The 25,745-nt window shown below is 44.0% G+C and overlaps 1 protein-coding gene across 3 annotated transcripts in view; it reads right to left on the reverse strand.

The window, feature by feature from the left end:
• Nucleotides 1–25,745, reverse strand: part of LOC148538172 (cohesin subunit SA-2-like) — a 125,952-nt gene that overhangs the window by 96,467 nt on the left and 3,740 nt on the right. For all 3 annotated transcript variants that reach the window (XM_088458733.1, XM_088458726.1, XM_088458741.1), the window contains exons 3-7: nt 23,798–23,870; nt 20,957–21,100; nt 18,219–18,315; nt 7,320–7,396; nt 3,398–3,469 (exon numbers count right to left, since the gene is read on the reverse strand). In XM_088458733.1, the coding sequence (XP_088314859.1) occupies nt 3,398–3,469; nt 7,320–7,396; nt 18,219–18,315; nt 20,957–21,100; nt 23,798–23,870 (463 nt within the window). The remainder of the gene's footprint in view (nt 1–3,397; nt 3,470–7,319; nt 7,397–18,218; nt 18,316–20,956; nt 21,101–23,797; nt 23,871–25,745) is intronic.

Below are 25,745 nucleotides of genomic sequence, written 5' to 3' on the forward strand. Positions count from 1 at the left end.
ACCTACAATTACAACTGAAAAGGTGTTACACAACATTCTCATATAGGCAAACTTCAGTGAGGGTGCGTTGAGGTCTCTGCATGCCATATAGAATTGGACATAAACATAGATACATCTGTTTGCACCAATGATATCCTCGGTGCAAGTCTGATAGTAGCAAACCAAGCGCATAAAATGAGCAGGCTAACCGCATACTGGCCAAAATACACATAGATTTCTGTGTATGCAATGGAGGAGCTTCTATAGCTTATTTGCGTTCAACTCTGCATTAATCCTTATTTAAAAGACTCTGACTTTTTCTTTGGTGCATGCATCAGAGATCCACATCGCATGTGTCCTGAAGGTTACTGTCGGGGGACGCAGATCAAAATTGCAAGGAGATCCATGCAATTTTGATGGGTGTCTATGGGTGGCTAGCAGGAGGAGTTGTGTCGGTATCTGTGACTGCGTCTTCACTGACACCAATGGCCATGGTCCCTCAGACATTCTGCGCCTGTCTGAGGGACCATGGCCATTGCAATGTCCAATGATGCGGCTGATGGCCCGTTGATAGTGCGCCTTTGTATGCACATTGGCAGATTCCCACCACTGCTGGTAAACATCTCAATAGTATGCTCATCAGCCGCTACTGCAACTGCATCCGCCTCTGAGTCACCCACTAAGTCAGTAACAGGTGAAAAAGGCTATGTTTAGTCACACAACATGAAATCGTCCTGGGCACAGGCAACATGTAGCATTCAACAGGAGTCCAGAGCAAGAGGAAAATAACAGGTGGAAACACTTGCATTTAGGTGGTTTTACCAGGCCACCTTGAAGCATGGTCAATGATGCCTACACTATTTTTCACATTCCTAAACTCAGCATGAGTCTCCCCCCAAAAATAAGCAGATTCAGTATCAAGCAAACCCAAAACTCTTTCTAAAAAAGACACTTGGGACAATAATAAGAAAAATATGTGGAAAGAAGCACTATGCTTTTCCAAGAGCGTAAAAAATCACCAAACAAATTAAAAAAAAAAAAAAAAAACTAAGCGAGTCACAGAGCGGAGATGACTTTGGCTATTTTCAAGGTCATATCAGTTTTGTCAATTAAAAGTCCTATTGTGCAAACATTTGAAGTACATTATATGTTCATGTTTTAATTCCCTATAGCAATATATTAACACAAAAAGCACAAGGTGTTCACATTGCAAATTGTTAAGAAAAGAGCACATTGTCAATCAAACGATTATGCTTTGGATTGTAACTTGTCCACGTGGAAGGAATCATAGATTCAAATAAATAAAAAGTTGTTAAACAACAAATCCTTGAAGCCAATGTCTATAGAGTCAATAAAGCTGAAAAAAGTTTATACTGTATTTCAGTAAGACAATGATCAAAAACGTGCTTCAAAATCAACCGTGACATATGTACAGGAACTAAGGAACTAAAGTGTATTAAGGGTCAGTTGGAGACATTATATGAGCCCTTTGAATGAGGAGGATTGGGTAGAGGTGTTGGGTCATCACCCGTCAGACCTGCATGCAGTTTCGACAGGCAACATTGTTAGCATGGCCCCCGCCGTCATCGGCAAGTGTGTATGGCACCCCGCCAGGTGCCGTCGCTTACGAGGTCGGTACACACTAGACATTGTCTAGTGTGTACCGGTCTTAAGAGAAAGTCTAAACACAAATATCATCCTACAGATGTGTCCTGCAACATCTTTGCTGTGTACACAGCAAATAGCTACACACACGAGCGGATACGTGCCCTGTGGGCCTGATTCAGACCCGCTCGCGAGCGCTATGTGCCCGCAAGCGGGTCGATGGTGGCCCAGTGCGCATGTGCACGACGAAGCCGGCTTCGTCGTGCGCATGCGTGAGACCTGGATAGCGACGGGCAAACCGTCGCTCCAGGTCTCTTACCAAAGGGGGCATACTGTCGATGTTGAGTGACAGCACACCCCCTTTGGTGGGCGGGCCGGGGGCGTGGTTGCCCAGATGGAGAAAGCACTCCCACTGACAAGTGATGTCAGTGGGAGTGCTTTCGGCTCTGTTTGAGCCGAAAGCACTCTTGGGCTTGCGGCAACGAGACCCTACCACAAGGATCTCGTCGTAAGCCCAATGGTCGCGATGGTCTTGACCATCGCGACCATCATCATGGCCGCTTGCGAGCGGCCAGGAGGCCATTCTGCAAAACCAGAGGGCCGGCCCTGATTCAGAGCGAGCGCTCTGTCAGAGCATCCGGCTCTGAATCAGGCCCTGTGTACGCACTCGTGCCATAATATGAATGCATGGTGCGATCGCAGTGTGCACCATAGCGTAGCGTACGCTGCTGCGGGTAATCGCATGGCGAGATGCACGCGCGCGTTTGTAGCGCGATCTGCAAAAGATGTAGCAGGACACATCTGTATGCTATATATCATTTTACAGTATTTATAACATCACACTACAAGTGTCTTTCACACAGGACCTTTGTTTTCCTTTATATGTAGTTGCTGCCTTTCTATACTCTGGATAACGATTACATGAATATGAGAATAAGAATTATGGCAACCCTGAATATGTCTAACATAAAGGGATGACAAAGAGAACAGTCCACTAATATTCAACATTGCAGATCGGGTTCCTAAATTATAATGTGACAAGGACCACAGTGCAATTTCCAGTAGAGCTAAAGCTAAAATATAGAAATCCAAATATTAGTTACAGTACCTGCACAGCTCAGTCTGGATTACAATAATACAGGAACATGTGGGGTTACCTGGGAGCCTTGAGTTTATTAGTAAAACTGAGCCCTTTGGTGGTGAAGCATAATAATAGAAGTACACCTGTTTGTGGAACGGATCTCGTTTGAATTCTCACTGTGCACTCTCGGAAGATGCCCACATGCAAGTACAAGCGTACGCATTTCATTCACATCTATACTTACAACTGAAGAGGCGGAACTGGGCGGTATGAACAATGATGGCGTGCCCAGACCTGTACGCATGGGCTTAACTACCAAAGGTGCAAGGGGTGCAGCCCCTAGGGGCCTGTACGTAAGTGAAAATACACCTGTACTCGGATGTGAGCGCCAAAACTGTATATAATGGACATACTGATTGACATGGTGCCAAAACTTTTGCACACGGCACTTTCACAGATTTGTTTTTTCAACACATTAAATTCAGCAAATAAATATTACTTGTGCATTAAAATGTGCAAAATATGTTTAATACTGTGCCCTGCAGAGGTTGTGTTAATTTACACTTAGAGAATCAATAAAACACGCCAAAATTAGACGACGCTTCCCCTAAACTTTGCTTACAACCAAACACATATTAGCATGATGATCACTAAAATATATAGATTGTTCAAAGTGCGCAATTTAAACATACAACAATATATGATATAAGGGACAGGACATATGTGTCTTACCATATTAACTGGCCAGGTAATGGTTAAAATCCAAGGATAAGCCATGAACTTCTTAAACTGCAAACCGGTTTCCTACAAAAAAAAAAAAACCGCAATGGCTTTATATTCACATCTTTAGGACAATATAGGTAGTACTTTAAATATAATTAAATAGTAACAGATAATAATCAATTACAGTATTAGAAACATTACAAACACAAGCATTAAAAACATGAACAAAACTGCATCTTTCTGCTTATAGTCAGCGGAGTGCTCAGAGGATGCTCAGATAGCTGCCCAGCAGCTCAGTGTTCTATGCACATAGGACCTGATTCAGAGCCGCATGCAACACAGATGTTCGCGTAGCTGAGCGATTATTTGCAACTGCTCATGCGTGCAAATTTCTGAAATCTCATATGGCATGGTGCTGTTGCGATCAATTCAGACAGTATCAAAAGTGTGGCAGAAAAGTAATGGGCGTTTCTGGCCGATGACTGGGAGGTGGCTCACACTAGAGCATGCAAAAATGTTCTGTTCAGGGAGGGGAGGGGGGTGATTCTGTTTGGGACAGTGGGCCTGATTCAGAGCCGGACGCTATTTGCGCTCGCTCGTCCAGAAAAAGGGGCTGGCTATTTAAATTGACCGTTCGCTCTTTGCGGTCTGTTGACGCCTCTATGTCTGAACGAGCGAACAAAACATGCGCTCGCTATTTTGTAAAGACGCCCCCTGGCCGCTCGCATCCTACGTCATCTCCGCTATTTATTAGATTAATCGAGTACATCGAAAGGCAAATGAACTGCTCGCTATTCATGTGGTTGCATTTTCCTACCACAATCATGCGAGCAGTTCTGGCTGAAAGACACCCAACTGACGTGGTCGTTGACGCTGCTTTGTTAATTATGCACACCCTTAAAACGCCCGTTTTGACCTTTGGCACGCCTGCGTTCGGATCTCCACTCCCCGTTTTCAAGCACCTTCCCCTGTTACCACCCACAAACGCCTCATCCTGTCACTCAAATTAGCAGGCATTCGCTATTTTGCGAGCACACGATTTTCGGCCGCACTGACTGGTTCGCGCATGCATACTAAAACCCATAAGCATGCGCAGATGTGCGAACATCGCTCAGAACGAACGAGCGGCCGCTTACGAGCGGCTCTGAATCAGGCCCAGAATTGCAAAGCTGCGCGCAAGCTACATAAGACATAGAACCTACTGTCAGGTCTGGTCAAAGCGATGCAAAACATATATTCACTTTCCATATTTCACCAAATGAGGTGAAGAGTGTGAAGAAACATGCTACACCTTCCTCCTCTTAGACAAAGAGATATCTGTCAATTTCCTGAACATTCAGGGTCTGTTGGATGGCTTGAACTAAGGGCTCGATTCAGACCCGCTCGCTAGATGCGTTTGCACGCAACCAGCCTATGCAAATCTAGCAAAGGCAGGCGATCGCACGGCAAGCCATTAGCACGCCCACTATGTATTGGCGTGCCATGGCTCTTTGTATGCAGATGCCCACCAGCCTGTCTTAAGACACCCACTTACGCACATGATCTCCAGGAGGTGTATGCAACCATCGGAAGCGAACGGAGCGCTTGTGATTGACCATACTCTACCTCAAGCACTGCGAGCACTTCAGTATAAAATCCAGCCAGGTGACGTGTACGCTACATCTTAATTATGCACGCCTCTGAAACGGCAATGACACACTCAGGCACGCCTGCGTTCGCACCTCCACTCCACCGTTTTCTCAGAACAAACCCTGTCACCACCCACAATCGGCTTCTCCTGTCACTCACTCAGCTAGGCAGTCTATGCGCAGCGAGCGAATGCTTCACGATTGCTCGGACTGGTTCGCGCACACGCACTACGATGCATATGCAGAATGCAAAAATCGGCTGGGTGCGTGCAAACGCTTCCTAGCGAGCCGGTCTGAATCAGGCCCTAAATCCCCTACTTTCAGTTTCCTATAGGAATCCTAGCCAAGGACGAAAAAACAGCAAAGTCTGATTTTTTGCCCACTTTACCAACCTCCTTGGAGAACTAGCGATTACACAGGTCTGCGATGAAAAAGCTATTTTAACGAATTTATGTGATACTTACAGATTTTTGACTTCTGAACACAAAAATGACTCCCGCTTTTGCATATCACATCACATTTTTCTGCAAAACCTGCATTTATGAATAAGTAATTTTTTTCATATTCTTTAAAGTAATAAATGTATTCTGCCTACATTTATTATAAAACATTGTCTTAAATTAAATCAATCAGTAGTATAGAACGTTGCAATTTAGTTCTCGTCATAAAACTTTCCCCCGCCCAGTGCCAGATTAAGGTCCACATGGTCCTGGAGCTGAAAGTTACAAAGGGCCTAAACCTCATACTGTCTAAAGGAACACTGCACACACACAACAACTACAACTACAAGGTGAGCTGACGAAGGTGGAACCAAATACAACAGATGCAACACAGTTTTGCCCTGTACCTGCTCATTTTAACCCCTGCCTACCACCACATACACACATACACAATACATATACATTACACACCACTCATACAGTACAAGTGATTTAAAAAATTTTAGGCAATGTCAAGGATCCAAACTACAAAGAAATTGTCAGGGAAATGATTAATAGTTACAGAAACCTTGGCTGCTATATGAGTTTAAAGGTACATTTTTTGACTTCCCATATTGAGCATTTTCCGAATAATCTCGGAGACTACAGTGAAGAACAGGGTGAACGGTTCCACCAAGACGTTAAAGATGTAGACAGAAGATACTAGGGTCGTTGGGACGTCAGCATGATGGCTGACTACTGCTGGATGATACACAGAAACGACACAGAAAAAGCTTATTAGCGAAAAACGACAAAACGATATTAACGATTTTTCAATAATTATGGTTTTGTTTGTATTATTGTTTGATATTATTGTTATTTTACTATATAATTAAGACAAAAACACAGTGATATCATCTACACTTCTTCGTATTTCACAATAAATATGTCAAAAATAATCCCAGGGCACATTAGTAAAATGATCGCCAACCAAAAGAGCTCCTCTCAACACCATCTCCTGCCCAGTGTACATTATGACGGTGTAAATTGTGACAGACTTGTATCATGATAATGTCCAGTCAGGTACACACACAGTGGACATCAATCACAAAAAAAACAATAGATTCCAAATTATTTTAGTTTTGCACTAATGATCTGAGAAGGTGCACCCACTACACTTGCACAGCTACTTTCTAGACTTTAGAAATGCGTCTGCAATCTGGAAGTGCACTTTGGTATGCAGGGAGAAGGAAAAGTCTGAAGGAACATGCTGTTACATTAAAGTCTAGCCTCCTATCACTTGTGTCCTACACCTTTCATTTAAATTAAACTTTCCATTATCTCCTATAATGCTGCTGAGTTACGTATTTACTGTATGGCTAACATTAATCACGAGAGTGAGGTGACAGTCTTATTATGTGTCATTTTGGTGGAGGTACCCTGCACCAGCAACCTTCACTTGGGAAATACGAGCACCAGCATTTATCAAAACCACATCTAGATGATATTAGGGCATATTCTCACATCAGCTACTTTCATGGTAATTTCTGTATCTATAAATATATTCACTTTCCATATTTGTTAGATAATCTGTGCTGTGGCGCACATGATGACTCTACTGTAAGATCTTTTAAAGATGAGATGTCTGTGGTCAATGTACTGAAGAACAGAAATGAGACATTATGTCTTCTCTATGCCCATCATTTACCTGTCTACAGTGACCATTTTTGTGGGTATCTTTAATACACATATGCCTTATTTTTGGAATAGTACAGGGATATTCAATTAATTTATTTTATAAAAATACTGATTTACATTACATTGTGTTTATGAACGTAAAACAAGGAAAAGCATGGACACAGGATTAACATGGCCAATATCTACCTCATCAAACTCCTCAGTCAGTTTCTGCATAATTTCTCTGTTGTTTGGATTCTGAAATAGCTCTGCTGTTACCACCCCTAAGCAGATAGAAAGAAAATGCCATATATGTCAGTAAACTTATACATTATCACATTTATACATAACAATGTAATAACAGGTATTCCACTCCTACTTCACAAAATATGCAGGGGTGATATCAAGATAAAATCAAATCCCATTGGCAGATACTGGGTGAGTAATTTGTAGGACTAGATCTACTCGTTTCATTATCTTGGATAAAATTTTAACTTCAGAAAACTTGTCCTTTACTAGGCAAACATTTTGTAACACTAAGGGGTAAATTTAATAAGAACCGTGCCTGGTCCGAGATGCCTGAGTTTAAAACATGCACACATGACTTATCAGCTGAAACACTCAAAATTTTACCAGGAATCGCGTTTTACTGAATCGTGTTTTTTGTTGGTGTATGTGATCGTGTTTTATTCACGTGTTGCCTGTGTTCCCCGTAGCCAAACACTCCCGAACATGCAGCGTGCACACATCAGTGATATACGTGCAGGTTTCTTGTGTGTAATGTGAGACAGTCCTAGTGTTTTTTTTTTAAATCATGTAGATTTTTATTAGAAAATTTTCTACATATTATAAACAAACCAAAAACAGATAAACAAAAATATAAAGTGTTGCCAATAAAAAAGGAAAGTACAGTGGTACAAATAAATACCAAAATATACAATCAAAGAAGTATCAGCAGTAAACCGAACCTGAGATCACAAATATGACATATAAACAACTAGCACATGAAAGTAAAATACAATAATCGAACAATAAGGAAGCAAACAAAACAAAGAACGGGGCAAAAACAAAAAAGGGAAAGAAAAGGGAGAATAGAAGAGGATAGATTACAAGGAAGGATCCCCAATTGGTCTACGAAGGCCCAAGAAAGAAAGAACCCATCTATCCCATAATTTGTGAAATTTAGAAAGGGTTTTACGACTAATATAAACATACTGTTCATGATCAATGGTATCATTAACAAGTGCCCTCCATTTGTGTATATCAGGAGGATCTGGAGCACACCAAGAATGGGCAATAATTACTTTTGCTAAAGTAGATAAGCCTAAAACATAACGATAAATATTTGCATTAAACAATTCCTCAATATCCAAAGCGAATAAACAAAGTTTTGCCTCTAAGGGAGGTAATGAGGGGAAAGTAAACTGCATATCAGACCATACCAAGGTCCAAAAATCATTAACCCTAGGGAATCCCATAACAAATGCCAAAAATCACAACCAAGAGCATGACATTTTGGGCAATCAGTTGGAACATTAATATCAATACGTGCAATAGAAACAGGGGACCGGTAAGACCTGTGCAAAATAAAATAATGGATTTGTTGGAAACGAACACAAAGGGAAGTGTATCATATAGAGCCCAACAACTGAGACCATTGTTCATCCTGAAGAGAACCCAGATCTAATTCCCATTTATTCCTAAGAGAAAGGCATCTGGCAAATTACGAGAGGTAAGATCACTATAAAAACAGGAGACTGTATTACGAACAGGCAATTTGATAAGTGCAAGTTTAAGAAGAGAAGGTGATAATAAAACAGGGTCAGATCCAAACTGGGAGTGCAGGGCATGACGAAGTTGAAGGTATCTATAAAATGCAGCACGAGGAAGGCCAAACTCCATGCACAAATGATCAAAGGAGTGAAGAACCCATTATGAAACAAATGGCCAAGGGATTTGATACCATATGAAATCCAGAAGGACTCCGATCCCAGCACTCCCAGCTCAGAAAAACCACCATTATACCACAGGGGGATCTCTGGATCCACACCCTCATCCCCAAATAATCCCTGAGCAAAATGCCAAACCAGTCGAGCCTGTCGAAGTAAGGGGGGAGGATCTACCCGGCAATTTTACAGAGAACAAAATTTGTAAAGGAGCTAAAGGGGAGCCTGTTTGCCCACTAAGAAATCCCGCCAAAGCGGTATCAGTACCAGCAGATAACCAGGGCACCAATTGTGACAACTGTGAAGCCATATAATAAATACGTAAATTAGAAAGGGCCAGCCCACCTAAAGATTTAGATCTACAAAGTGTACGGAGAGCAATCCGTGGTCTCTTATCCCCCCACACAAAAGAAGATAAAATAGAATCAATATGAGAAAAAACTTTATTGGGAATATATACAGGGGAATGCAAGTATTTAGGTTGAATGGACATTTTAAATAAGTTAATACGACCTGTCACTGTAAGCGGAAGTTTCTTCCACACATGAATCTTTTGTTTAAAAGCGGAGGTAATGGGCATCACATTTAATTCTACAAAAGTCAGCAGGGTTAGGTGAAATGGAGACACCCAAATACCGAAAGGAGAGTCCATTGTAAAGGGCAGGAGAGAGAGGGGGATAGAGGCAGGGAGCCATTCAAAGGAATAATATTAGACTTGGACCAATTTATCAGCAACCCCGAAAAAAAAAAAAAATCCTTAATACCGTCCATCAAACGATCCAAAGCTGGGCACGCGTCTGCCAGAAACAGGAGCATATCGTCCGCATAAAGAGCTATTTTGTCAATTACATGGCCCACTCGCATGCCCAAAATAGCGGAATCTGAGCGAATGAGACACGCCAGGGGCTCGATAGCCAGTGCAAACAATGCATGGGATAAAGGGCACCCCTGGCGTGTGCCACGCCCAAATTGAAAAGAAGAGGAGACACAACCATTCACCGACACTGGCTGCTGAGGAAGAGTACAAAAGACGGACCCAGCCAATAAAACGAGGACCAAAACCAAACTTAGACAAGACCTCCCATAAATACTCCCATTCCACAGAATCGAAGGCCTTGGCTGCATCGAAGGAGACCACCACCGCTTCAGAGGTATCCCCATGGGACATTTGCATATGGTAAAATAATCGCCTAATATTTTGAGTAGTAGATTTACCAGGCATGAAGCCGGTCTGGTCAGGGTGTATAATAGAAGTAATAACAGAATTAAGACGAATAGCCAGCAGTTTAGCCAATATTTTAATGTCAGTGGTAAGAAGGGAAATAGGTCTATAAGAGTCTGGATAGAGGGGGTCCTTCCCAGGTTTTGGGAGCACTACAACCAAGGCCTCTGACATGGATGGCGGGAGACAATCAGCATTCAAAAAAGAATCAAAAGTTTCAATGAGACGCGGAATAAAGAAGTTTTTAAATTTCTGATACATCTCTATCAGAACACCATCAACTCAGGGAGCTTTACAGTGTGGAAAGGAGGAGATAGCAACCTCCAATTCCTCCTCTGTAAAAGGAGCATCTAATAAATTCACTACCTCAATTTCAAGACAGGACAGAAGGACTGCCTCTAAATAGGCACAAAGCTGGGAGGGAGAATATGATACCTTAGTAGCATAAAGAGAGGAGTAATATTGCAAAAATACATCTGTTATAGAAGGAGCAGAGGTATGCAACGTTCCAGAAGAATCAAGGATACCAGAGACCAGTTCTGGAAGCACCATCCTCTTTTGCCAAAAATGCTAAATAACTCCCCCCAACTTCCGCCTGTGAATATTGCCTATGACGCAAAAACAACAGTTTGCGCTTGGATTTATCAAACAGGTGATCCGACCACTCCCGCTGGGCACGAAGCATAGTCTCCATGTCTGAGATCACTCTGGACAAGAGGTAACGGGCTTCAGCATCCCTATAAGCAGTTTCCAGAATAGTTTCCCACTGCCTATGATATAATTTAATGTTAGCAATACGCTTAATAAAGGTGCCCCTTAAAAAAAGCCTTAAAGGAATCCCAAAGAAGAGAAACCTCAGTACCCGCATTATCTTCAAAATAGGACACCCAAGCATCCTCCGACTCAGAGCCAGCACCCATCAGGTCCAGCCAAAATGGGTTAAGCTTCCAAAAACTGGCACCCTCCGAAAGGGAGGAACCAATACTAATACACAACGGAGAGTGGTCGGTGACACCCCTCAACAAATAATCAACTGCAGAAACTCTGGGAACCAAAATAGGTGAAAGAAAAACCATATCAATACGGGAAAAAGTACGATAAGTAGAAGACTGACAGGAGAAAGCAGAGACAGCCGGAGAACGGACACGCCAGACATCCAACCAGCCCAATTCAGCAATCAATTTAGAAAAGGGAGACGGGATGGAGGTAGGGAAGAAATGGACTCTCGCCAATGATCCAGGGATGGATCCATTACGTTGTTAAAATCACCCAAGCAAATAACAGGGGTAGAGGGAGAAAGTGCAATAAAGGCAGCAACCTTACCCAAAACATCATTAGAATATGGTGGGGGGATAAAGACCGCAAGTATATGCACAAACAGAGAATTAACAAATGCTCTCAGGAAAACATATCTACCCATCGGATCAATTTGGACTGTATCAAGACTAAAATGAAGACGCTTGTGAATCAAAATAGAAACGCCTGAGAGAAAGTGGAATGGTACATGCATCCCACCCAGGGCTTTTTCAAAGCCATTATACGGCTACCAAAGAGATGAGTCTCCTGAAGACAAACAATATCCACATTTAATTTTTTAACCTGTGACAGAAATAGGGCTCTTTTAACCTGATCACTAAGGCCCCGAACATTCCAGGTGAGCAAACGAATGCCCCCAGAATTATCCCCAGCAGCCATAATAATAATAAATCACATAAGAGAGCAACAAGGATAAAAAAAACAGACAGAAAGACAATAAAGATACCCCCATGCACAAGCAATATACAGGTCGGGTCATATACCATATGAATGGCAACACATATAAAAATAATTAAAATAAAAACAACATAAGAAAAATAACAAACTAACCCACATCCAAAACCCACCCTGCATACCCTACCAAACTTAAGGTATAACTAATCCCGAAAAAAGAAAGAAAAATTCCATAGTCTAAATTAATAAACATAGACTAAATAAGAAAACAGTAACTTACGTATCACGGGATGGTAGACAAAGCTATTGCTAGCAAGGCCCTCCAAATAGTTATAGAGGAGCGGTAGCCCCTCAGAACAAACTAGAGTCCACTAAACTGACCCAACTCCCCCCATTACCAGAGAATAAATGAAAAAATCACAACAAAACAGCAGATGGACCACAATATACAATAAAATACATTAAATGATCAAACAAAATAGGGGGAGCACTTAAAACAGGGGAAACCAGTAACGGACTCACGAAACCCCCAGATCGACATCAGGAAACAGCAAGGAGTACAAGGCAAAAAAGTCAACATGGAGGCTGCGGACGTCCAGCCAGCCAGGCCTCAGCATCTGCAGGTGTATTGAAAAAATGAGTGGTACCATCAGCCACCACACAAAGACGGGCAGGAAAAAGCATGGAATATTGGAGTTGGAGCTCCCGTAGCGTGCGTTTAACAGGCATAAACTGAGAACGGCTTTTTTGTACCTCAACAGCAAAATCAGGAAACACTGAAATAGAGTGATTATCCAACTTGAGAAGACCATGGAGACGGACCAGCTGCAAGACTGCGTCACGGTCTTTGTAATGAAGCATGCGGGCAATAAATGTCCTCGGCGGGGCTCCCGAAGGCGGCGGCCTAGCAGGCACACGGTGGGCCCGTTCAACAGAAAGCTGCGGTGAAAAGGCATCTTTACCAAAGAGTTTCACCAACCAATCCTCCAGGAACTCCTCAGGAGCAGAACCTCAGCCCGCTCCGGCAGGCCTACAAAGCGCAGGTTGTTTCTTCGGAGGCGTCCCTCCAAATCGGATAGCTTGGAACGACAGGCAGCCACTTCAGTGGAGAGGCCCGCAATCTACCCAGGTATTGGCGCCGTAAGATCCTCCACAGCAGAGATACGATGTTCAGCCTCCCCAACTCGTTCCCTTATTTTCTGAAGATCATGACGGATCAGGGAGATCGCAATCTGTACTTTGCCTATCTTGTCAGTGACCTTCTTTTCTGACCCCGCAATAGCTTGTAAGATACGTGAAAGATGAGAGTCACTTGCAGAATCAGACGCAGTAGTAGGAGGAGGTGGTGGCGGAATGACAGGAGGAGGTTCAACCGGTGGAGTAGGTGTACAGGCAAAGCGCTCCAATTTAGCGGCAGCCCCAGAGGAATGTCCAGTTTTCCCCATTATATAGCAAAGGGATCACCAGAGGATACTTGAAAGTAGAATTTTAATGCTGGCATAAACTCCAGGAATTGTAGAATAATCAAACTGCAGCCCAGCAATAAATCAGGAGATACAGACCACACAATAGGAATCCAGAAGGGTGAACTACAGGTCCCAGCCAGTCACCCACAGAAATTAATTAAGATCCAGCAAGTCTACACCACTAGAAAGTAGACACCTCTTCAGGTAGATCAGGCAGCAATAGAGAATAAAAGGCACAGGTTGTTCAGTCACTGACCCTTAAACTTGCAGCAGCACTGCTGTGTGTCCAAATCCAAAATGGCCGTCGTCAACAGGAGACACCAGGAGCCAGCACCATAGCCTGCAGGAGGGAGAAGCAATCCGGTCACCAGTCCACCCAGCAGGAGAGGAGAACCGTGTCCCCAGAGGATCAGAGAGCCAGGAGGAGAAACTGCAATTAGCAGCCGCCTGGGAGAGACAGCGGGAGCCGCGACCGCACACGTGACCAGCCGAGGAGGAACACACTACCAGTCAGCAGTACCAGCGTGCATCCACAAGCCAGCGCCGGGGATAAGAGGACAAACGCTCCAGCGCCGATCCATGGGCAGCAGCAGACACTCGCCCACAAGGCAGGTAAGTGAAAAGCCTGGGGCACCACTCCTGCAGGATTTATAAAGGATAAATAGTAGGAGAGCACGCAGGTATGCTCCTACTACATGCCGCTCCAAGCTACGCCCCCCACTACGTGTCCCCTGTGCTTAATGAATCGGCACCAGGCTCTGTGGGCCAGTCTTGGTTTTAAAAATGCAGGGAAAAAAAAATGGCATGGGGCTTCCCGTATTTTTAAAACCAGATCCGGGCTCCACTAGCCAGGGTGTAGTGCCACAGCCAGGGGAACCTTTCACCAGGTCATCCAGTCAAAGCATTAACACCCCAAACTAGTCAACCCAGGCCAGGTATCCCATGGGAGGGACTCCCCCAACAAAGGGGACCCACTTTCCTGAGCACTCCAAGCCTGGACTGAAGCCCAGGGCTCTTCCCTACACCCCATGGCGGCACACGCACATTTTCTGGTTTTGGGAAACACCCCTATAAAATAAAGGACAGCAGGATTATCTTTATTGCATACTAGCTAAATTGCATGGGGTTTATTATTTGATGTTGTCCAAAAGCATCCAGTGGAAGACATAGAACAGGCTCCCTGGGTCAAAGTTCTGGTTGACACACTCTGCTGTGAGGTCCAAACGGGACCCCAACCATTCCATTAGGCATCCCAGACCAATTGCCATCCCTCTTTGAATTTCATCCAAATCCATCCAGTGGAAGTCCAGCTCCCCGGGATCAAAGTTCTGCCCAGCATACACCAACGGGAGGTCCGACAAGGACCTCAACCCCCTAGTATGTCTTCTGGGATCCAAATTATGTGATGTCGTTCAAATCCATCCAGTGGAAAGCCCAGAACAGGCTTCCTGGGTCCTGGATGATCGATATTGATCATCCAGCACACCACGAACCCACCAACGACCCGCGATCAGCGATCACGGGTCCTTATAGTAACCTGATATCAACCAGGTTGGCCTGCATGCACGGGCAATGGGCGATATCATTATCGCCCATATGTGCCCGCGCATTGCAGGTCGTTGGCCACCGAAAAATGCAGAATTTTCTTACACGTTAGAGTCTCTGGGGAATATTTCTTAAGATCATTTGCTTAGATACAGTCTTTTATTTAGGGCAGCTTATGTTAACAGTACTAATATTTATTCCATCATACAAAAGCCACTACTACTTAGCATCTGACATGACTAACAGCAGTAAGCAGTTAAAGTGTTCGTTAACTTTATTATTATTTTTATTTACTAAGGGGGCGTGATGACGCCTCCCGTTATTAGGCCACGACCCATTTAACCTGGGCCCGCCGCGGCTCTTATCGCACCTGGTCGCACCACACATAACACGGGAGCTTAGTGTGACTCTGTAGCGCTAAGCGTCTTTTTTGTGCATCTTTTACCTTCAAATGCGTCCTATTCACACAGCTATGTGACTAGAAAGCACAAGCAGCTTCTGTTGATTAAAATGATATACAGCATGCCTATGTTCTGTGTGAGACTGCGGGTGTATCTGCATGCTAAACACTACGTTACAGTGTTACAGCCACTACACTGAAATGTAGCGTTTCGTATGCAGATACATCTGCACTCGCTCACAGAACATAGGCATGCTGTATATCATTTTAATCAGCAGAAGCTGCTTGTGCTATCTAGTCACATCATGGTGCTAATAAGACGCATTTGAAGGTGTAAAAAAAAAAACGCAAAAAAGACGCTCAGCACTACAGAGTCATACCACGGCATGGCGCGACTAGAAGGGCTGTTTAACGCACAAGGAGGCTAGATGTATGTGGACGCACCTGTACACGGTCAATTCAGTTGCACCAAACAGCCCCTCTCGATGTGCCAAGCCCTGGACGACTCAGCCGCGTAAAGATTATTTTTCGTTCAAAATGTGCTTCTTATTTGCCAAATAAAACAACTGGAAAACACAAAACTACTTTGCTAGATTGCACTGACCAATTTGATGTGTGCTACTGATACCCCTTTTCCACTGCCGCTAAAACCCGGGTTATTGCCTTGTCAACCCGGGTCACGGCTCAGAGGAAAAGGCTCCTACGAAAAAATCCCAGCATTTCTTCCCGGGTTTCAAGCAGGGTTTTACCTGGGTAAGGCTCAGTGAAAACGGGTATCCCGGGTCATCCAATCCGGGTCCCGGTCACAGGATAGGTAGAGCCGCAATCTCCAAGCGCCGGCAGAGGTAAACCCTGGCAATATCCTGGGTCCAGCTTGCTGTGTAAACAAGATCAAGCCGCTGTAACATGGCTTAAAACCAGTTTTCAGTGTCCTGGATTGGACCCGGGATTTTGGTGGAAAAGATGTACGAGCCTAAATCTGTGTTAAACGTGCTACGATGCAGCAATTGTGTTTTTTTTCATACACCAAGTTCCGTTGTACTCTGTGACTTTGGGCTTGATTCAGCAGTGCACTCTGGGCCTGATTCAGAGCTGGATGCTCTGACCAGAGCGCTCGCTCTGAATCAGGGCCCTCCTACCTTATGCGAGCGGCCAAAAAGATGGTCATTGGACTTGCGACGAGACCCTGCGGTAGGATCTCGCTGCCGCAAGCCCAGGAGTGCTTTTGGCTCTATCAGAGCCAAAAGCACTCCCACTGACATCACTAGTGATGTCAGTGGGGCCGGCTCCAGACGGAAGGCGTTCCCATGGGAACGCCTCCGTCTGGGCAGCCACGCCCCCGGAACGCCCACCAAAGGGGGCATGCTGTCAGTCACCATCGACAGCACGCCACCTTTGGTGCGAGACCCATAGAGACAGCTTGGCTGTCGCAATGCGGGTCTTGCGCATGCGCACGACGGAGCTCCCTCCGTCGTGCGCATGCGCATTAGGGCACCATCGACCCGCTTGCGAGCGTTCAGCGCTTGCGAGCGGGTCTGAATTAGGCCCTCTGAACGCAGAATCACGATTATCGGGAATCTGCGTGTACGCAGGCCCATTCTGCGAGTGTGCAGAATGGGTCCTGCTCAATCGCATGCAAGTCCTTGAATGCCTCTGCCTGATTGACAGGCAGAGGCATTTAAGGGGCAGGGGCGGACGGCGTTCCCGAAAACGGGGCCTGTCCTCCCAGTTTTCCGGGAGTGGCTAGCCCAGAGACTGCGTGTACGTGCGCAGTTTGCTGGGCTCGCAAGCTTACTCAGCTGCCCGTCCACCCAGCACCGTCCACCATCGCGAACATCGATGGTCACGATGGTGTGCTGGGATCGCAAATGCAGCAGGGGGTGTCATACACCTCCTGCTGTATTTGCATTATTGCAATGTTCGCAATTGCAAAGCTGCCTGTGTGCAACTTTTTAAATGGTGATCCTTGCTCAATCAGGCCCTTTGTTCGTGTTTAAAACTAATTCCATTGTGGTTAACAATGCAACTCAAAGTCTCTAGTACACTGGTGTTTCATGGGGGGGCGATTCAATTGTTCAGCTGGCGGCTATTTTTTTAAGGTGCCCAACGGAGCAATTCAATTGTTGCTCCATCTGAGTGCAATTCAGGAGGGATGCGAGCAAAAATGTGCGAAAAACCTCGGGTTAGGGAGTCCTAACGAGGACTTTAGACGGGATTAGCCATTTTATACCGCTAAACCCAGTCTAATAAGGCGTGAAGAGGGCGAAAATTAATGTGCCCCCAGAACAATTGAATTGCAAAACTGGGCGCTCATTAATTAACGCCACCCGTGCAACAATTGAATCGCCCCCACGGTGTCTGCGATGTAAATAAAACACAACATTTATAGAAACTCTCAGAGTGGTTCAGTCGTGCCAGGCGTCTCATGTCGTTTGGCGTATTGAGGCAAGGACACATCTGTACCACTCTTCCACTGGTAAAGCTATGTTCTGCAGACCCCACTCAGAAGGGCGCTCCTCTCCAAAGCTGATAAATAAAAATCTTTCTCTCACCGCTATAAAGGGGGGAGGGGGATTTATCTAAGCTTGGAAAGAAATAAAATTGTAAGAGAAATTACCAACCAATCTGCTCCTGTTGGTGCTGTTATCCTGGCTGTTGGTGCCAGGATAACGGCATGTATGGAAGTGTGCCACCACCATCTAACATGGACAGTGTAAACAGTAGATAGTATATCCTTTCAGGTATGTATGTAGACATACATGTAAATTAAACAAATCAGAACTTTATAAAAAAGACAAATTGAATTAATATAATTACCTTGACATCCTGAGCACTGTATATAGAAGTTAACAAGATCAAGCAGAGCTGCATCCCTGTCATTTTGATAGGCTTCAATCCAGTTATCCACTACAGACTGTAGGGGAACAACATGAAATAATTATTCCCAAAATCACTCGCCTTGGTACAGTATAAAAGGCTCTGAAGCATTCCACAACACTAAAGGTGTGTACACACACACAACGATTTTTTAACGATTATCGTTAACGATATCGTTTATCGTTCAATCGTTGAAAAAATCGTTCACTTTCGAAGTTAAAACGATGAATGATTATCGATCATGCGTGTTCACGTTTGTAGTTCAGTCAGACTGATCAACTCAACGATTTTCATTAAGGGAATATGCAATAATCGTTTGTAGTTCCAAAAAAATGTTAATTACACTTTAAAAAATCTGACAGATAAATCGGACAGAAAATAGTTCATAAAATCGTTCAGAAAATCGTTGGTAACAAAATCATTGTGTGTGTATGCAGCTTTAAACCTGGAGTCAATGAACTCTCCTATAAATGCTTGAATTACTCAGTCCATTAAAACTGCAATTAAATATATGGAAAATGCTTCATGATACCAGCAGAGACTATATTTAAAGAATAACAGGATTTGCCTGATCTGCAAAATTAATTTGTTCAAGGTACCACCTAGCAACAAGTTGCTCTCCTTCCTGTCCCAGTATAAGGTAATTTGTGCAAATGTAAATACTCCATTCACACTTGTGTCCTCTTTCACTACAGGAGAGAAGCCAATATACAAGGAAACACTGCCACTCCCAATAGAACAGGGGACAAATAAGTTCAAGCTAACAGTGGTGACATAAGAGACCACGAGTTGATCACACACCAGTATCCTAAAAGTTTATGTTTTATGGTTACCACTTATTCCACATTTCTGCTGAGATCTGTTAATAAATGATGACAGCTGCATTGGTAGGTGAGGTCCAATGCTCAAAGTTTGAGAATAAAATGTCATTGGTAATCTTACGATAAATCTGAACTGATCAGGTAAAATCTCTTTAAGTGTTCCCATGACCGTGCCCCCAAGGGGCGGATGAACGGAGCAAAATTGTTGTGATTCAATACTCTGGGAGGCTCGCAGTCCCACCAGATGATGCTCAGCCGCATGCAGCAGAACTCCATATTTGCCTTTGGCTGCTTATTAAACACGGTTTAGAAAAATGAAAAAGAAAAATTGAGGAACTGCGCTTTATCTGTTAATGAGTATTAAAATCATCCAATACATATTCAAATTTAAAATATCAAATAATATAATTTACTAAAATCTGTAAATACAACCTTGCATGGGTCACAGCAAATACAAAAATATTGCACAAAAAAGGTTATTATTCTGCAATAGCAGCAGTGCCAAGTGTGACTATTTAATATCCAGAGCTCTAAAAGTAAAGAGAATGAAAAGGCAACTCTCTTATTCCAGCATATTGTGGGTTAAGTATCCGCTGATAGATTGAGGTAATGTCCGTAATGTTATTGAATAAGGTATGTGGTTTCTCACCCTTGTATCTGCACAATGATTCCGGTGTAATCCCTTGGTGGCTCAGTAATTGTAGGACTTGTAAATAGGGCTGCTAATCCGGATGGCAGTGTCCAATAATGGATCCTCGGTCCATTGGCTTCCAGCAGCAATCCCGCACTCACGCTGTGTCCACACGGTGAGACCGGCGTCTCTACCATGTGAAAGGCTGCGAGTGCTGGGAAGGCTAGCGGCTTGCGGCTGACTGGCAATGGGGAGACAGGAGGTTATAGCCACAGTCACGGAAAGAAGGAGACAGATGGAGGTTTTTTTGTAGCGGTGCTGTAAAAAATTGCTGGATCCCTGCTTGTAATGGTAGTGGCAGGTTTTCCTACCAAACGCGTTTCTTTACCCTTAGGTGATTTCGTCTTACTTATTCCAGCACAATATGCTGGAATAAGAGAGGTGCTTTTTCGTTCTCTTTACTTTTAGAGATCTGGATATTAAATAGTCACACTTGGCACTGCTGCTATTGCAGAATAATAACCTTTTTGTGCAATATTTTTATATTTGCTGGGACCCATGCAAGATTGTATTTTCAGAGTTTAAAAAATTATATTATTTGATATTTTAAATTTGAATATGTATTGGATGATTTAAATACTCATTAACAGATAAAGCGCAGTTCTTCAACTTTCTTTCTGATATTTTGTTAAGCCTGTCGAGACTTAATTGGAACAGCAGCTAAATAATCAGTTCATGAATAGTGCCATTAGTAGACAGGGATAATTACTGCCTATTGGTTTATGTTATATTGTTTGGTTCACACGGTTTACCCTGACTAAAGGACTTATTTTGCACCTTCCTGAGGTGCGAGCAGAAATCCGACTAAACTAGTGCCACAATGCTGTTTTTGGGCTTAGCATATGCACTAACAGCAATCACGACTGGCACTTAAGTTGGAGAATACAGGTTACCCCATCTAAACAACTGGCTTAAGGCGCGGGAACCTGCATTTCCCAACTTTAGTGCAGGACAAGATGGTGACAATTGAATAGCTCCAAGAACTCATTCCCGATACTATTCAATTTGCACTGAACTGAATCGCCCCCTTTGAGAAAGGTGAAGTGACGTAGTTGGCCATAGCAACCAAATAAGCTTCTAACTGTCCTTTATCTAGCACAGTTTATAAAATGACAGACGCTATATAGTCAGTACACAAACAGGATATTTGTTGTAAAGTGACCTACCTGTATTGCTTTCTTTCCAATGCTAACAACCTCAAACAGTGTCACAGCTTCAGCCGCATCTCCATTTGATATGTGACTGTCCCTGCTCCGCCTTGAAGAATTTCTTCTAGAGCGGTTCTCAGATTGTCTTCGAGCCTTCTTCACCTAGAGAAATACAGATTAAGTGTCTGTGCTAATCCATATATATAAAACATAGGCTGTGTAAATTTTAAATATATATTTATTATACACATGAAAAAATTAACTGCAGTTCAACTCTAAAAACATGTATAGACATTACACATTATGTAAAAGGAGGTAGATGGGTGCTTGCACTAATTAACTAAGCACATGCTATCTCCAATACAACATAGGGTCAAATGTAGATATTGGATCCGCTCTATAGAACAATGATGGTAATCAGCATATAATAATACCAGTAGCTGGATGATAACGATCTTATTAGAAATAGTCACTCTGAAGGAGCCTGATAGATAATGGCACGGCGGCTCCCCGTTGTATAGAGCCATTAAGAGTATACAATACTGATAAGGTGAATGTGATGGCGGAGGGTCTCCAGACCAAATCCGCAGTCCAGTATCTCACCTGTCCCGGTGGGATCAATATTCCAGCGGGACAATATTCCAACTCCTCAGGAACCAGCCGCTCCTGCGGCTCCCAGACGGATCAAGAAGGTGAGTGTGATATTGTCCCCTGTACCAAAGCCGCTCCGGCGGTTAGCTGTGGGGCTGTGCGTCGCTCCGGTGACTCACAAGCAGGAGGAGTAGTGCAGGAGGCGAGCCGCCCGTGCCTCAGCAGCTCCCGACCAGAGCACAAGGGGTGATAGCTGGGCAGTCCAACCTCCGTGTGAGGCCCCCTGTCCGACGGAAGGGACAAGTGGCAGGGGTGATGACCACACAGACAGGCTCAGCAATGTCCATCAGTAGGTCTCCACAGCACTAGCAGGTGAGCGGATAGGTAACACCAATTCGCCAATGGCGGCTCCACAAGGTAGTACAGAGGTGGAATATGATTAAAGAGGTTGAAAGCAGTCCAAATGGACCTTGACACGTTTCTTCCCTCTAACAAGGGTTTTTTCAAAAGGCACAGAAATGTAAAAGTAGAGAAAACAGTGATGAAAGGGGGTGCATCTTAAGGCCACTGCCCCTTTTGGAGTGACCAGGCCCCCTTTTTCGGGCACGTGCGCAGAGGAGTCCCCTAGTACGAATACCACTCTGCTCCCTGACAACCCTAGAATAAACACTAGGTTCTAAAGATGTAGTTTAGGAGGTGTGGCCACGGCATCTATGGAGTAGCACACGCAGGTGTGAGCTCTCCAGTGTAATCATCCTGCACCACCTCCTGTTTCCAGCGCCCCGGGGATAGAGTGTACTGGGCAGACGTCGGAGGTCCTGGAGCACCTGCTGCGCCGGGTTTGGGAGCAATTCGCAGCCTCCTGAGCCTACTTAGAGGCAGACTTCCCGGCGGGTCTAATAGCCGCTGCGGGTCACGTGGGACGCCGGCGGGCACCGTGTCTCCGTGCGGTGCTGAAATACACGCTGCCACATACAGCCTCGCTGGACTCTCCCTACTGGCTGGCTTTGACACCCTGCCTTACCTGCTACTGGATGCCCCTGCCTGCTGTCTTGATCTCCTGCATGGGTGCCTTTCTCTCCTGAGGACTGGAAGTGCTGCTGGTCGCCATTTTGTTTGCTGGGCTGTGCACTGAGTCTGTGGCTTCTCCTAATACAGATATATAGTGCTTGGTGCTGCTGATATTGATATTTATCTATTTTACACTACTATACTGCCTCACCTATTTACTATGGGGAAAACTCATCATGCTGCTGCAGCAGCGAAGCTGGAGCGTTATTTTCGCTCATCAACGCCGCAGCCCCCGCCCCGAGATGAACGGGATGTCTGTTCTCCTCCTGCGTCTCCTCTTGCCGATACTGTACCGGAGGGCTCCTCTGTAGCTACCTTGCAGAGTGTGCTAGATGCAGTCACGGCCAGTGAGAAAAGGCTCGCTGATAAGATTGGCAAAGTGCAGTCTGACCTATCTATAATTCATCATGATCTGCAACGAGTCCGGGAGAGAGTGGGAGAGGGAAACAATTACTTCTACGCTTGAGGATACAGTATCTCTGTTAAAAGAGAAGGTGGCTGCTTTGGATTCTCAGATGGCTACGGTGCATAAGAAGCTGTCGGATATGGAGGGGCGCCTTCGGCGTAACAATGTAAGATTTGTGGGGCTACCGGAAAAAGAGGAGGGCTCGAATCCGGAGGAATTTCTGGAAAAATGGCTGCTGGAAACATATGGCCAGGAGGCCTTTACTTCACACTTTGCAGTAGAACGGGCTTACCGTGTACCGACCAGAGCGTTGCCTCCTGGAGCCCCTCCGCGTACTTTTATTGCCAGATTCCTTCACTATCAGGATCGTGATGCTGTGATAAGGCTGGCTCGCACTAAAGGTCCAATGGAACGTAATGGCTCCCGGATTTCGGTGTTCCCTGATTTTTCTGTTGAAGTTCAAAAGGAGAGGGCACAGTTTCTCCCAGTCAAGCGTCGCCTGCGGGATCTCAACCTCCCATACGCCATGCTGATCCCATCTAAATTACATGTGGTAGCGGATGGTGAAACAAAATTCTTTTTCACCCCGAGGAAGGCTGCTGTGTGGCTGGATCGTCGTGCCCCGGCCAGGAGGCCGCTAGTTAAATGTATATGAGCAGGTAGAAAGTTTTATTAGATATATAATCCATAGGGTCTAAACATTTTATGCATGTACATTTGTCAAAGGTGTATTCACCATTTAGTGAACCATAGCCATAACAAAGCCATACATAAATCCTTTGACAACTTACCGGGGTCAATGATTGTTCCAAACCGCCATTCTCTTTGCTTAGGACAGGAAAGGAATTTGTGTTGGTATTCTCTCTGTAATTATAAAATAAGAATTCACATTGCACCTCTTAGTTTTAAATTCTTTCTATAAACACATATAATCTAAACCCTTAAAGCAGCATACATATTTAAAAAGGCAAGTGAAGTTTAAAGCACTAAAAATAATATCTGAATAAAACTTAAAGTTCCAAGCACATTACATATGTAAAAGCCTCCACTCTTCCAAGTGTTTACAGCAGTGGTTCCTAAACTGGGTGCCATGGACCACTTGCAGGGGTGCCACAGGTTGGTGGTCCAAGACCATGTAAAATTATTTGTCAACTTGATAGGCAAAACCAGTGCTGGGGGCTGCCATTCATAAAATATGTGGCCAACCCTGTCCTCCACCACTTCACTGAACCGAAGGGTGACAGATAAACATAATTTACATACTTTAATAATATTTTCTGAATTTCTTAATAAGAAACTTTTGGCCTAGGGGTGCAGTGAAAAAAAATGCTGATACTCTAGGGTGCCGTGATTCAAAAAAGTTTGGGAACCACTGGGTTAGGGGAAGAGGAGATTTCTAGTAAACCTCAAACCAAAGAGAAATACCAATATACTTATAGACACTTCATTATGTAGACCTGTAAACCTGCTTGTTAATGTAAATATCTAATCAGCCAATTATGTGGCAGCAACTGAATGGACAAAAGCAAGCAGACATGGTCAATAGGGTGAACTGTAGTTCAGGCTAAGCAACAAAATGAGGCAAAAATGATCTAAGTGCTTGTTGATGCTATATATGAAAGTTTGAGTATCACAGAAACAGTTTAATGTACAACATTCTCTAGAGTTTACATTTTAAATGGTACACAAAGAAACATCCAGCTAACAGCAGTTATTTGGGCAAAACAACTCTTTAAAGAGAGAGGACTGAGGAGATTGACTAGACTGGTTCAACCAGACAGGAGAGTGACAGAACTCTGATAACCAAGCATAACAGCATTACACAAAAAAAGCATCTTTGAATGCAGAGCACATTGAATAAACAACAGCAATAAAAGACCTTACTGGCTTCCACTCCTGTCAGCTAAGAACAGAATACAAATTCTACAGTGGGCACAAGCTCACCAAAACTAAACAGTTGAAGATTGGAAAAGTGTCACCTGTTCTGATAAATACCAATTTATCCTGCCTTTTATCAACCATTCAGGCCTAGTGGTAGTGATATTGGCACACATTATGCCCCTTAGTACCAATTAAGTAGGGTTTAAATACCACAGCCTTGTTGCTGTCTGCGGATCATCTTGATGGCAGTTCCCAGTCATAGTTGCGACTCTGACACTGCATCATGTCTTGTCCATGTTCCGGCTGTTGCAGGCAGCTGGAATCCTGTCTATAGTCTCTGTACAGCTCTTAAGCTGCATACACACGTAAAGATTTTCTGTCCAACCATCCAACTAGTTGATTGGTTGGAATTAAAATCTGGTAATGTATGGGAGTAACTTATGATCAGCAATTTGCTCCTAAATGCCAGAAAACAGATGAAAATGGTCGGTCAGACAAGTTTATTAAATGTTTTATCTAAACAATTTGTTCAAACAACAGTTTTTATCCATTTTCCGGCATTTGGGAGCAAATTGCTGATTGTTATTTGTTTCATACCTTACCAGATTTTCATTCCAACCAATCAACTAGTTGGCTGGTTGGACAGAAAATCTTTAGATGTGTGGTCAGCTTAAAGCTCCATCCACACACCGCCCCTCATTCGGTAATTTCACTTCCAGTTTTACCAACCAGCAGTATAATTACACAAACCTAATTTTGTGTAATGTTTCTTACAGTTTCTCAGTTTCGTATGTAATATCATGACTGTATATGCCATCTAGAAAGTTTTACATTTTGGCCTATGATTAAAATTGGAAT

Source organism: Taudactylus pleione, unplaced genomic scaffold, assembly GCF_031769625.1.
Source record: "Taudactylus pleione unplaced genomic scaffold, aTauple2 ptg000041l, whole genome shotgun sequence".
Lineage (NCBI taxonomy): Eukaryota > Metazoa > Chordata > Amphibia > Anura > Myobatrachidae > Taudactylus > Taudactylus pleione.